General features: G+C 32.4%; 1 protein-coding gene across 1 annotated transcript in view; it reads left to right on the top strand.

The window, feature by feature from the left end:
* Positions 1-5270: 5270 nt before the first annotated feature.
* Positions 5271-15665, top strand: part of LOC143258590 (dystrophin-like) — a 194731-nt gene continuing 184336 nt past the window's right edge. The window contains 1 exon segment of the mRNA XM_076517774.1: positions 5271-5433. Coding sequence (XP_076373889.1) covers positions 5286-5433 — 148 coding nt within the window. The 5' untranslated portion in view covers positions 5271-5285.

Here is a 15665-nt window from a genome sequence, read left to right as displayed (position 1 = left end):
CGGGGACATTATAATGTTACAGTCAATCCTTCTATTTGTTATTAAAAGAGGAGCCCAAGAGTTGGGGCTGTGAAGTGATGACTAGTTTCCTTATTTCGTTGCTGAATTGGAGATGAATTATGCAGACAGCCCTCGTGTAGCTTTGTGCGAAAATCGAACGAATTTTAAATTCACACTAAATAGGTGTGTCATTTGTTGCCAGTGATTAAACTGGAACAACGTGCGCTGTATGCGCACAAGCAAGAAGAAAAACAAGGCTTTGTGAAATACCAGTGACGTTGTATATATTCTGCTGCAAAACACCCTTTTCACATCTCATTTGGTTTGCACACTCGTTTGATTTTAGTATCTACACTTACTGCCGGAGCATGTTTCACCTCGGGTCACTGACCTTATTCTTCAAGAACCCCTCCCCCAAAAAATTAAACAAAAAAGAAAGTTCATAGCAGCACATTTTTTTCAAATTTGAAATATTGATTTGTTTTCAGTCCCAAAAGGAAACGGGTGAAATCCCCATGACAAGTTGCTTGTACACCTCACACTTACTTTTTCAACGGGTGAAATCCCCATGACAAGTTGCTTGTACACCTAACACTTTTTCAACGGGTGAAATCCCCATGACAAGTTGCTTGTACACCTAACACTTACTTTTTCAACGGGTGAAATCCCCATGACAAGTTGCTTGTACACCTGACACTTACTTTTTCAACGGGTGAAATCCCCATGACAAGTTGCTTGTACACCTAACACTTACTTTTTCAACGGGTGAAATCCCCATGACAAGTTGCTTGTACACCTGACACTTACTTTTTCAACGGGTGAAATCCCCATGACAAGTTGCTTGTACACCTGACACTTACTTTTTCACCTCTATTTTACTATTACCCTACAAGGATTATAGTTAACGTTCTGACAGGCAGTTTCATGAAATCCATTATGAAAAAGGGAGAGGTTAGTCTAAAGGAACACTACATAACACCAAACCAAATGTCATCGTATCGACAACACAAGTGTTTATTTATATGAATAAGAATGGATTTTCTATAGTATGAACATTTGTTTCAAGTTCGATTTCAAACTCAGTCTTACTGCATCACGCATTTTATATGTATATATATGAGTTGCTTATAAGCAGATATGCCAATCGATAACAGGGTAAATAATGTTCACATAACCGAGTATAGGGTAACTAATGATAGTGTGTATGTGGTTTTTTATAGCAAAGCCACATCAACCTATCTACTGTACCCACCGAAAAGAAATGAATTCATAATTTTAACGTTGTAAGTCCATAACTTTACCTCTGTCCCACTAGGAGACTCTTAATGATAGTCACTCCGTCCGGTGTGCTAACATTAAAATAAATTAGTACAAATGATAGAACTTTCAGTGTTACTAAGACATTCTGAAACAATAATAGTTACGTTATCCATCCATTTTTTGTTTAAATTTATGTCCATCACACCACACATGTTCGCCCTTTCAGCCGAGGGAGCATTATAATGTACGGTCAATCCCACTATTCGTTGGTAAAAGAGTAGCTCAAGGGTTGGCGGTGGGTGGTGATGCCTTTCCTAGCTGCCTTTCCTCTAGTCTTACACTGCAAAATTAGGGACGGCTAGCGCAGATAGCCCTCGAGTAGCTTTGCTCGAAATTCAAAGCAAACCAAACCAAAATTCATGTATTTATTTTGGAGACTACTAAGTTGCCAAATAAATGTTAGCAACACCTAAAATATTTTTTATAATGTGATCTTTTATGATTTCGGTAAAGTGAAAACTAATCCAATGTTTAATCAAGGTTACCAGCTTAGTTCCAGTTACTATTTAATGACCTACAATACATTACAGTTAGTTGCTAGTATTTCCGTTTTGAGATGCCATCTCAGTAACCGGAAATGCTTACTATCAGAATAGAAAGTAAAATAACCAAATTTCTGAACTTTATACTCAAACGAACGTGAATAACATGCTGAACTTTCTCTCAGTTATAAAAGAGTCCAAAATACTGAGGAAACTTTAATCATAAAGTAAACATATTGAAAAACTTTTAAAAACGAAAATAAATCAAAATTCCACCAAGTGACAGCGCATAAAACAGTTACCAAAAGGTATCCAAGCATGAAACTGCATTTTTAGAAATAATTATTACTTAGGATGAAAACATTTTTAAAACTCATTAAAACTCCGTAGATTACTTAAACTTTTCAAACTTTTTTTTTTGAATAACAAGTAACATTTCAACATTTTGTCACAAATTCAAGTTAGATCATTTCTGATGCTTTCTCGGAAATATAATTTTTTAAAGCGCGGACCACAGATTGTTAGTGTGTTTCGGGTATTCGTTCAAAACCACACAAGAGATAGCTGCGTTTGCAGACCTTAATTTTGAACTGATATTCTAGAGGGAAGGCAGTTAATCAACGTATACAATATCAACGCTTTAGCTATTATAATCGAATAGTGGGATGCAACTGTCACATTTATAACTCGCCGACAGCTCGAAACTATGGAGCGCGATTTTACAACAACAGGACGCAAACCATGAGCCTAGGAATTAACAGTCTTGCATGCTAACTGCTAAGAGTCACGCTCGACCCACGAGCCATAGGAGGTATATTTGACTCCTCATCCACTTCATATTTGAGATGAAGCACTATCGTAACTAAAAAATAAAGGGTGCCACAAAAAGTAATTGGGCCCCTACATTTATTTCCCTATACTTTTAATTGCGATTCGAACCCACTTTTGGCTCGGGTATCCTCGCAATTGCGGAGGGCGCGGAGGCATAATTACACCGCTGAACTGAAGCCAGTGTTTTTCTTCAGTTCCTTCTATTATGTTTTTCTAGTTAAAATTTGTTTATTGTTAAACATAAAGGTATACAATAGCTTTTCTATGGTGTGTATACAATTTTTAGCATTATAAAATTCAAAATTAGCGCTAGCCGTCCCTAATTTAGCAGTGTAAGACTAGAGGGAAGGCTGTTAGCCATCACCACCCACCGCCAACTCTTGGGCTACTCTTTTACCAACGAATAGTGGGATTGACCGTAACATTATAACACCGTCACGGCTGAAAGGGCGAGCATGTTTGGTGCGACGGGGATTCGAACCTGCGATCCTCAGATTAAGAGTCGAACGCCTTAATCCATCTGGCCATGCCGAGGCTAGGGAACTTAGTTACAGACAAGTGGGAATATTCAGCTAGAGGCAAGAAGTTAACAAATAAATCGAGGATTATTATTAGAGAGACAAATTCTTATGTGAATTGTAGTACTGGGTTTTGAAATAACGTTTATTGCTTTTCAAATTAATAACTAACTTTACCTTGTGTTTATAGAGCAATAGTGTTGGAATTATACCTTCATTTAAAACTGTATATTATTAAAACTAGTGATATTATTCATTATAAAAATAAACTAATTATAATCATGCATAGCATATTTTCTAATTTTGAGTTTAATAATTTCATAAATTTTGACTAGAAATTTTAGGCCATTGCATAATTTGACCTTCACCATATAACACAACGTATATTACTTATTTAAATATAATTTTGTTAAAAAAAAACCTCCTCCTCCCACTAGCTCAGCTATAAGTTTGGTGCTTACTTCCTCAAAACTGGTTTTTTTAGTCGTTTTGGGCGCAGTACTTTAGCCCTTTATGTAGCCATGTGCTTACTTGATTATCATTCGCTTCGATTTTCCTTTATGAGTATGTTTAAAATTTTGTACCCAGGAGGGTCATGTACAAAAAGACCTCTTCCTCCAATGCTTACTTGAAAAACAAACAAACAGTATTTACGAATCTGGCGATCTTTCTCTTTATTTTGAGATTTGACGTATTTCCTTTCGTTAAACTGGGAGAATTTATTTGTTGTTGTTTTTTTCATGATTATTGACAGGAAACATAATTTCGAGTGTAATAATTGTCAAATTATTATTGTTGATAGGCTTATAAGCCGGCTTCAGTACTGCAAACTATATGCAATTTTTATTAAACTGTAAATTTATTAACAGATGTTTCTGTGTACTTTGATGTAATAGCTCCTAAATCAATCATATCACGTGATTTCAGCTTGTGCAGGCGTGGCGCCATCAAGTAGTATTAAATTGCAAACACGACTTTTCTCACTCAAGCGGACGAGTTATATAAATGATTTGAAACAACAACAATTTAAAATCTGAAAATAAATATATAATAATGTGTAAAAAAATTATTATTTTGGAGGGTATTTTACACCAAGAAAATTAAATGTCTTATCATAAAATTTAATTTTAACGTCAATACAGTGAATTTCTCTTTAGGTCTGTCCCAGTTCTAAAGAATGACTTCAATTGTTAAAGATTTTACAAAAATGTAAGATTTGCAGTATAATGAGGTCGTACGTTTTAGAAATTATCAATCTTAATCCAACAGCTTGCAAGCCTCCACTAATAAATGTTTTATTAGGATGTAGGTCTGCGTTAGGGGTCGTCAGATACCAGTTTTGTAAACACTTTTCGTTTATCTGTGATCCGTTTTGCTTTTTGGTTGAGTAAATTATTTGGGTATGAACACTTAACATTCGCTATGGACCTCCGTTGTATAGAATCGTAACAACGTGACTGGTTATAACAATATTCAATAAGATAAAAGTTTCGTGCTACTGGTATCTAGTTTTGCATATAATTTTTTGATGCCTAATATCCTTGGAGAAATCTGATGGTATACAATTATTATAATTCAAAGTGGTGGTTAAACTGTATTCGTGATTTTGTATTTATTTAGATCATTACAGGCACATTTTTTCTCACCCATACAATCAACAACATCGTATACTTCTCAGGCATAAGTGACACTATGAAACCACATATTACAGAACGCATAAATACTGAACATATGTTCATACATTTATTTTTTCACCGGATGTCTCGCATTGAGTCTAATAAAAAGTGTAGCGTTTGTGTGATGTAATTTTTAAGTGTACTCATGATACTCCAATAACGGCATGTGACATGTGAGTCAGATAAGAATTTTTGTAAAGATGGTTTTTACAAATAAGAAACTTGTAAACAGAAGTTTCATCTTGTGGAATTGTGGGATAGCTTCATTTCCCACCTCGCTCCCGAGTTTGACCTGTAGTATAGTAGTATGAGTGCATTTGAGATCTGTGGTACACTGAATAACGTGAATGGATGTACTACACCCAGTGAACTTTGAATAAAATGGATGTCGTATTCCTTGGTGAGTCCAAAAATTAAGAAAACTACTCATACTTATTTCTAAATTAATGTTGTAAATAATGCTGAAAGAAGTTTCTGGCTTGTGCATTCTTCACTCCGGTAAACGGAAGGTTTACGGAAACGTGTCTTCCTTTGCAGTCTATTCCGATCGGCGTGGACATTGGCTTAAATTGAGGTTAACAGTAGCAGTCAGAGGGTACAAATTTGGTAGTGATACTCTTTTTAGTTACATAAAAATTATTCCTAAAGTAGAGTTAATTTTAAGTGTTAACTTTTAGAACATTTTTCATAAGTTCCCTTTCTATGACAGGAGAAGCAAAGTTCAAACACCTAAATTGTTTTTTTCTGAACTAGTTGGTTAGTATTACTACAGGGTGTTCGGAAAGTCACTGTGCACTTATATATTTATTAACAGACATGTTTCAATATAGAATACAGGAGGTAAGTATGAATGACAATTATAAACAATGTTGAAAGTGAACCCCGTTGGCATCAGTACAGGCCTGGATCCTTCTTATTTTGTTTCTAAACACTGCTCTCAGTTGTTGGTTTGAAATGGACTGAATAAATTATGATTACAAAACTGCACAGTGACTTTCTGAACACCCTGTATTATTAATAGTAGTACTCACTAGTATTACTCTCCTTTTGAACTTTTTTTTTTTTACAGTTTGATAATGACTAACAGTAATGAAATGACTATTAATAACTATTATGTATGCTTTCTGGTGTTACTAGTGAAAGCATTATCACAATATCAACATCAAAATGCCATAATTAATAATACTGTATTATTTCTTACTCATTTCTTAAGATACTTTCATCTTTCAGTTTAATGGATGTGACAGTCAGTATCAGCAGTCATCTCTACAATTATTAAAAAACCTAGCTGTTGCTTTCACTGTGTTAATGATTTTATCATCTGGTAATAAAACTTGTATTTCTTTTTAGTGTTGGAAGTCATATAGAAAGAAATTGTACAGATACATTTGTACATTTGCAATAAAGCAAAAATTTCACTTTTAAAAAAGGGTTCTTGAATTTCAGGTTTAAGGATGGGGAGAAGTCTGTTTGGAATCTGAGCACTGGTAGCATAATTAAAAAAAGCATTTATTTCTGAACACTAGATTGGGCTGAGAGTCTTGGGTTAAATTTCAGGCAGCAGTCAGGGCAGATTCATAACAATTTGATTCATCATACTGGCATCAGTTAATGGTCATACTTCTCGTGAGGGCTATCTGAACCAAATAATGGCTGTGCACGTGCTTGGCTTGGCAGTTTACTTCATATGTTGTCTGCTTAAAAGTGTTATGTGGAAGAGATATGCTGGTATGTAGTTATTGGTTTGAGATTCAATGTTCTCATAAGTGTTTCAGTTACTTAAGATAGCAGGTTGTGATGGAGGCTTGAGAAGTATGTATTTGTGGTATTGATATGCTGGAATATTTTGCAGTTGTTACTGTCATAATGTATTTCAATACATTGCATATGTTGGCTAAAGAACAAGTTTGTTTTAATTTCTTCTCAGGACATAAGTCTGATAACATATTTGATAAAAAAAAGTTTCAGAGCACTGGTGTGAGCTGAGAATCTCAAGTTCAGACCTCAATCCTGATATAACATGCTTAACAGGTTATTCATTGGAGTTGTATAAATGAATATTGAATTAAGAGAAAGAAACTGTGTAAATATTTGGTTAAAAAGTGCTTTAACCTTTTTTTTATTAATTAGAAAGGAGTTCACCATGTTTTAAGCACACTAACAATTTAGCCACTTGTGTTAGGCATAAAAGTGGTAAGATATTTCCTATTTTGCTAGTATGTTTTATGTTTTTATTTCTTTTTGCTGGTGAAAGTAGTTATACAGCAAGAAGATCTTCCATTTGCAGTAAAATATTTTTAAATTTTGTTTGAAAAATGTTTTGATATTTATTAAAGAATTACATCTGTAGTGGCCAGTGTGCATGTGATAGCATTAGTCATTACCTCTAAAGCATGCATGTTACATAAAACTATTGTTTTATAGTGTTAGACATGAAATTGGGACAATTTTTCTCCTTTTCCTTTGTAGTTTGTAGAGATAGAAACTTCATACAGTATTGGTTAAGTGAAAGAAAGCAAAAATTTATTATTAAATGGAATCCAATTAAACTGGACTGTTGCTGCTAATGGAATTTCTCATGGATTAGTGTATGAACATTTACTAATACTTAATAACAGTAATGATATTAATAGGGAACTACTAATGAATTAGTAAAGTCTGTGGTTGACAAACTCTTGGGTATTTCTAGCTCTATTTATGATTTTCAGGAACAACATAATGACTTGGATCATTGGATTAGGCTTTAGCAAATAACAATTATAGTAAGTTCAAAAAAATGCATTTAGCTTATTGGAAGTTGTCACTTCTGTAGTTTAAAAAAGGTAGTGATGGTTTACTGAAAGAGAGGTTTTTAAGTGTATACTTTTCTCAAGGTTGGGTATGTAACAGTTTTGAAGAGTCGAATATTCTTTGTTGTTTGTATGTTATAATCTTAAGTATACTTCTTTTATCGTGCAAAATAAATATATAATTCATAATAATCATATAAACAGTATAGTTGGATAAACTTGGCAAATTTATTATAAAATTGTGAATTCATTACAAATGTTTATATTTAACAAAACTGAAATGTCTTTTGTAAGGCATAGCTTTACCCTTCTGTATGCATCTGAATAAAGTTTCCTCAAGTGCTATTTTTTTCCCAGTCTGTGTCTACATTTAGTCCAGAAAGTCTTATAATGTTATAAATAGAGTATTATGTTCCCTCTCTACTTTATAAACAAGTTTGTTTGATAATGTTTATTATTGCAGTAAACGTATAAAGACTGAAACAGAATGCAACATTCAAAACTTAATAACACTTAAAAAACTTTTATAGACAAGTGTGGTATTTGGTTATACAGATACCTTGTGCACACCTATACAAAAGTCATCTTGGAATAAGTAATGGAATACAGCACATCATCGGGCAAACTGTTATTTTTTAAAGGCCAAGTTGAAATTTTAGTGCCGAGAGTTTAAACATATTCCTCTAATATTCATATTTGCATGACCATTAGGGGCAATACATGTATATTTTGAAAGAACAGATTTAAACTTCCTTTTATACAAAGTTGTTTAAGTTTAAACTTGAAGAATGGTTTGTCTAATGAAGTGATATATGTTTGTAGTTTAGATTAATTTTTTTGATTAAGTTTATAGATGCATAAGTTAATTTTAGTTTGTATAATTGTTTTATTTGCCTGTTTAATTAAGAAGTTGCATGATGTCACTGGTGTGTGTATATATATTTCTAATAAAAAAATCAAAGCTTTCCAGATGCTGTAAATGAAGCTTTACCAGTCTTACATAATATTAAAATAACGTTTGTTTTTACTCTTCGATTTATAATTTCACCATACAATACTGTCAATGATCATGGACAGTTGCTAGTTGTTACATGTAAACCCTTTTTTGTTTTGTTTTTCTCTACACAACACTGGTGTCTCTCTTACCCAAAATCTATGCTGTTAGCTCTTTCAAAATTTCCATAATTCAAGTGCATCACTTTACTTTCTATTCTTAAATCTTTTTATGTTTTTCAAAATTATCAAATTGAAGCTGTCCACATCCAACCTAGATAAAAGTTCACCATTTAATTTCCATTCTTTACATTTTGTTCCCTGCTGGGACAGCAGTAATTCTATGGATTTACAACACTAAATTCAGGGGTTTGATTCCCATTGGTGTACACAGCAGATAGCTATGTGTGGCTTTGCTATAAGAAAAATACACAAACTCTCTACATTTTAGTTTCATCAAAAAAATTGGAAATTTTAGCATCCAAATTTATGAAACCTTAACTGATCAATACTGTGAGAATGCGAGTTATATTGTAAGAGAAGTTGAACATAAGTGACAATATTATTTACAAGGGCTTCAGTAGACTAAAAGGATAAAAGATTGTAAAATATTGAAGTGATAATGGTGAGTTCTCTGTATAATTGTGAGACTAATTTTCAACTTTTCTTTAGTTTTCAGTGGTAGGAAAAGTGGAAATGTTATTGGACAGTCAACATTATTTCACTCGCAGTAATTTATTCCTCGCTAATCTTTTAACATTCTTTGAAGAGGTTACCTTTCAAGTAAATGAGGAGTAATTTTGTTGATTTGGTATACCTGGGTTTTCAGAAACCATTGGATAAGGTGCTACATTGAATAGAAAACTGACTGGATGAAAATATAGATGAATTTTATTTAAACTGTATTAATGTTTAAAGTTTGGTACCTTGAGATTCAATGTAAGGACCTGAGCTCTTTTGGTACACATTAGTGACATGTATGTAAAATGGTAAATAAGTAATTTAAATTTGTATAAGGTTTGATGAAAAAAAAGGATCTTAATGTTCTAGTTTTTAAGTCTCTTAAGTCATTCAGTATTCTGTTGCTAGTGGTCGGGCAAATAGGATTTTAGGTTGCATCTACAGAAGTATTGAATACAAGTCTAAAAAGGTTATAATTCCAAAACACATTTACTGTCTGCTGACACTATATCTATTTCTCAATTACCAGAGTTTTCACTGTTTGCTCATCTAAGCATTAAGAATGCTTGCTCCAGTATACTCAATTTAAATGCCTTAGGTAAATTCTAATTAGCAAATTTCTCCACCATCTTCAATGAATCCTCTATCTAGATACTGTATATGATCCCCTCATTCAGATAATGTAACTACTTTTTCTCAACAAAGTATTCAGCATGGGTTTCTATCAACAGGAGTGTTGTGATTATTTACTATTTATGTTGTGGATTTGAACACAATTGACATTTATACAGATATCTTTTTGTTTATATTTAAAGTTAAGCAACAAAAACAAAACTTGTTTGCTGATGGGTATGAATTCCCAAGTAGAACAGAGGTATTTTCTTCCACCTCTGCTATCTAGTATTTGTCAACATCCAGAAGAGAAGCAAATTACCTGGTAACAACAGTTAAGAATTTAGACTTGCTTTTCCAAGCTCCTTGTTTTACCAGGTTAGCCTCATCAGAGGATCATTTTGATCAGCCACATACAGCCCTTTTTCTTCAGTTGTTTACCTAGGTTTATGAAGTTTTCGGAGTCTTTCCTATTGCATTTGCCTATATTCCTTTCTTGTTAGCTGAAAGGATGGTAAGTGACTGTTTGGTTTTTCCTGTTCTTCATGATATTGCTGTTTATGCTGGGAGATTTGCTTTTTAGTTATGTGATGGAACAGCTATGCATGTTCCTGGTTTATTGCTGCCAGAAAGAGGCTTCTTTAGATTCTTAATGGATGGATCCACTTTTGGACCTGTGAGGGTCTAGATTAGGCAGATCACTGTTTTTTCTGAATTTGTTTTACTCTCACGACTTTCTTTGGTATTTATCTTCAACTTTTTTCTGAAGCTTGTCGATGTTCCCCTCATTCTTGATGATGAGAAATCCACTTGGAAGTAAAAATGTAATTCAGAATGGTTGGTATGTGTATTAACACTTTTATTAATAAAGCAGAGAACAATGTTTTGACCTTCCTAGGTCCTTTTCAGGTTAACAGAGAGAGAGTTTACAACTGACTGTTGCTGGGTGCAGGTCTTAGAGATGCATTCTCGAGTATTTTGTATTTTTTTTAATAATACACACCTTGGTTGGCACTCTCTTGCCCTACCTTCCCGCTCAAAGCTGGTTTATGTCTCAGAAGTGATTACATTAACTGAATGAGGTGCTTATGTATAGTACCTAAATAGAGGGTGCATTGGAGTTAGTGGAGAAACTTGCAAACTAGAATTTGCCTAAGGCATTCAAGTGGTGTATAAAAGGTTGGAGCAAGTATTCTCAATGCTTAAATGGGAAGAGAGTAGAAACACAGGTGATTTAGAAGTAGTTATAGTGTCAGTGAAGGTAAATATTATTGAAAATACATTTTCAGTTGAGGAAAATGTTAAATTTCATTACACAGATCATTGGTTACATAACATTTGGAGTAATGTTTTCAGCCTTTGGCTTCTTACCTCATAAATGATATCTCATTATTGGAAGGGGTTCAGGGGAGGGCTACTAGAATTATTCTTAGGATGGAAAAAATCCAACAAAGGCAGATTAAGACCTCTGAAATTTTGTTTTGAAAAGAAAAAGTAGGGACCTGATTGCAGTGTTTAAGATTTTTATGGAAACTGATAGCATTGAAGTATCGTCTTTTTTCATACTTAATGGTGAGACTAACAAGACCAGGAGGCATGGTGACTGTGTAGTCAAAATTGAATGAATAAACAAGTTCATAGATTTATACTAGATGGATGCAATCTCAAATGAAGAGTTTAAAGGGTACATCTTGGGGATGGTTTGATGGACTAACTGCCCCTGATGGCTTGCTCTCATTTTAAATACAAAAAACAGAAATACTTAAAATCAATATTTTAGTGTACAGCTTATTGCATTAGCTGGATGTCAAGATAATTTTTACTAACTTGAAGCTTTTAATGTGTTTAATGAGTCAGGAATATAATACAATAATATATAATAAGAAGACTGAATACCCATTCTCTCAAAAAACTCTGTTCCCAAAACCACTATTGATATATAAATATGCAGGCTCTGCAACTAACACTATACATGCATACAAAAAACAACACATAGGAGATGATAAACATTCTATACATGCATACAAAGAACAACACATAGGAGATGATGATATACAGTCTATACATGCATACAAAAAACAACACATAGGAGATGATAAACATTCTATACATGCATACAAAGAACAACACATAGGAGATGATAAATATTCTATACATGCATACAAAAAACAACACATAGGAGATGATGATATACATTCTATACATGCATACAAAAAACAACACATAGGAGATGATGATATACATTCTATACATGCATACAAAGATAACATAGGAGATGATATACATTCTATACATGCATACAAAAAACAACACATAGGAGATGATGATATACATTCTATACATGCATACAAAAAACAACACATAGGAGATGATGATATACATTCTATACATGCATACAAAGATAACAGGAGATGATATACATTCTATACATGCATACAAAAAACAACACATAGGAGATGATGATATACATTCTATACATGCATACAAAGATAACATAGGAGATGATGATATACATTCTATACATGCATACAAAAAACAACACATAGGAGATGATGATATACATTCTATACATGCATACAAAAAACAACACAGGAGATGATGATATACATTCTATACATGCATACAAAGATAACATAGGAGATGATGATATACATTCTATACATGCATACAAAAAACAACACATAGGAGATGATGATATACATTCTATACATGCATACAAAAAACAACACATAGGAGATGATGATATACATTCTATACATGCATACAAAAAACAACACATAGGAGATGATGATATACATTCTATACATGCATACAAAAACAACACATAGGAGATGATGATATACATTCTATACATGCATACAAAAAACAACACATAGGAGATGATAAACATTCTATACATGCATACAAAAAACAACACATAGGAGATGATGATATACATTCTATACATGCATACAAAAAACAACACATAGGAGATGATGATATACATTCTATACATGCATACAAAGATAACATAGGAGATGATGATATACATTCTATACATGCATACAAAAAAACAACACATAGGAGATGATGATATACATTCTATACATGCATACAAAAAGATAACATAGGAGATGATATACATTCTATACATGCATACAAAAAACAACACATAGGAGATGATGATATACATTCTATACATGCATACAAAGATAACATAGGAGATGATGATATACATTCTATACATGCATACAAAAAACAACACATAGGAGATGATGATATACATTCTATACATGCATACAAAAAACAACACAGGAGATGATGATATACATTCTATACATGCATACAAAGATAACATAGGAGATGATGATATACATTCTATACATGCATACAAAAAACAACACATAGGAGATGATGATATACATTCTATACATGCATACAAAAACAACACATAGGAGATGATGATAAACATTCTATACATGCATACAAAAAATAACACATAGGAGATGATGATATACATTCTATACATGCATACAAAAACAACACATAGGAGATGATGATAAACATTAACCATTCATTCATGAGAAATTCCAATCTATTAAGCAATATTCTTTGGTACTTTTTGTTATTAAATTTTACAAATTTAACCAAACAATCAATTTAATATTTCAACTGTTAAGAAAAACAACTTGCATTTTCAGACTATCAAGCCTTCAGGGTAACAGCCCCTGACATTAATGGACTGTCAGGGGAGTTATAAATATAACTTTTGACAGAGGAGAAGCCATCTTCAGCTGAGACAATTATATTTTTTCTAACTTTCTGGTTGGATTTTAGAATGGATCACCTTCAGATGTGATGAATGCAGGAAATGTAAGAGAGTTTAAGGAAAAGCTTGATAGATATTAGGTCCTAGGACTTCAGAATTTTATTGTTATAGTATAAATAATTTTGTTTTCATTGGCAAAAGTGTGTAGATTCATTAGGTTCCTATTTTGATTAATAAACCTGCTGCTCTGTTGTTGAATCATTTCCAAGTGCTTGAAAACATGGTAGTCAGAGGGCAGGTCTGTAGAGTAAGTAGGGAGTAATCTGTTAAGCTTCTGGAGCATCCTTTGAGCAACATGTGGCCAAGTATTATCATAAGCGCAAGATTGGCCCTCTGTAACTGACTTGTGTTGGCATTTATTTATACACCTTTCAATGCATGTCTTCCAATTATTGATAACAACCTTCGCAGTGATATTTTACATCATTAACTGTAAGGGTTTGAAATATTGGAAACAAAGTTTCAGAAAACAATAAAAGCACTAAAGAATAGAAAAAAGCTTTAGTTTTTAAATGGTATATATGAAGTAAAAAAAAAGACAGGTTTTTACCCTATAAATGACTAAACTTTTATTTTAATATAAAAATCTGCCATTATTTTTCAAACAACCTGATATTTGAATGATAACAGCTGCCTTTTGAGCTTTTTATTATTATTGATGATGAACTGGCTTAAATGGATGAAAAGCCTATGTTATAAATAAGTGTTTCTGAACCAAGTGTAATGAGTTATGAACTATTAGGCATTTGCTTGAGCATAAATAAAAGAAGCTCTTATTGTATTAAAGTATTTTTGTGATTAAAAAAACAACTGTTTTTGGTACATAGTTACTCTGTGAATCTCAGGTTATATTAGTGTAATTTTGGAATGTTGTGATGTTAAACAGTAAACCACATGAACAAATTTTATTTGTTTTACAAACACTGAATATTCTACACAGATTTTTAAAAATAAACATAGTTTGTATGGTAATCTGTCTCTTAAAACTGAATACAAGTTCTGCAGAGATTATTTTATTGGTTTTCTTGAACTTTTTAGTATGTCAGGAAATTGTATTCTTTTTAACTTAAAAATAAAACAACTAATTAATGAAACTGTATTTTAACTAAGCATTTAATATTAAATTAGGGCAGGCTACTGAGAGAGAAACCAAAATTCATTATAATAATGAATATATAACTAATTAAACAACTGTGCTTGGGACTTTTTTTTTTGGTTGTTGTTTTTGTTGTCTTTGAAATACATGGAAGAAAAACAAGAGCCATTATTGAAAAGAATAAGAATTAGTATTAAAAGCAAAAATTTTTAACAATTTTGTCAGTAATGTTATTTAAAACAGTACAATAGTTTAATTAATCAGTTTCATAATATTTGCAACATTATGGTTTCCTCTATGTATATAATGATAGCTTAATTTCAAAACAAAATTTCCTAAGGTTTTCTCTGTGGTATTTTAACTTATCCACAGTTTTGGTGTCAATGAAAACAATGTCACTGATTTCAGGTATCAGACTGGTTAAAATTGTAGGGTAACAGGAAGATCTGTTATAAATCTTAACAGAGAATTTGTGATTATTAAACCTTCATCTAAAGGTAATTTGGGTTGGTCCAATGTATAGGTGATTGCATTTTTTATTTTTTTTCTGTAGTGTTTAGGATATGTTTTGAGTTTGACAAGAGATTTTGTTTGCTTAACTGTTATTTTTGTAGTGTTAATCAGGGATAGTACTTATGGTTTTATAAACCTACAAGTCTTGCATCAAAGTTTATTACAGGGATGATATTCATTCTGTAGCATGGTAAACTTAACTTTTCCATGAACATGAATACATTTAAGGCTTTTGTTTTTTCTAAAGGAAATAACAGTAATTACAGGAAATATTTTCTGTAGACAATAATTTTTTAACAATTCATGAAGCATTTTATCAGTTTTGGATAATTTGTGATATCTAGAA

This window comes from Tachypleus tridentatus, chromosome 8, assembly GCF_004210375.1.
Source record: "Tachypleus tridentatus isolate NWPU-2018 chromosome 8, ASM421037v1, whole genome shotgun sequence".
NCBI classification, from domain to species: Eukaryota; Metazoa; Arthropoda; class Merostomata; order Xiphosura; family Limulidae; genus Tachypleus; species Tachypleus tridentatus.
Note: the sequence above shows the minus strand (reverse complement) of the source record. Positions and strands in the feature narration are given on the sequence as shown.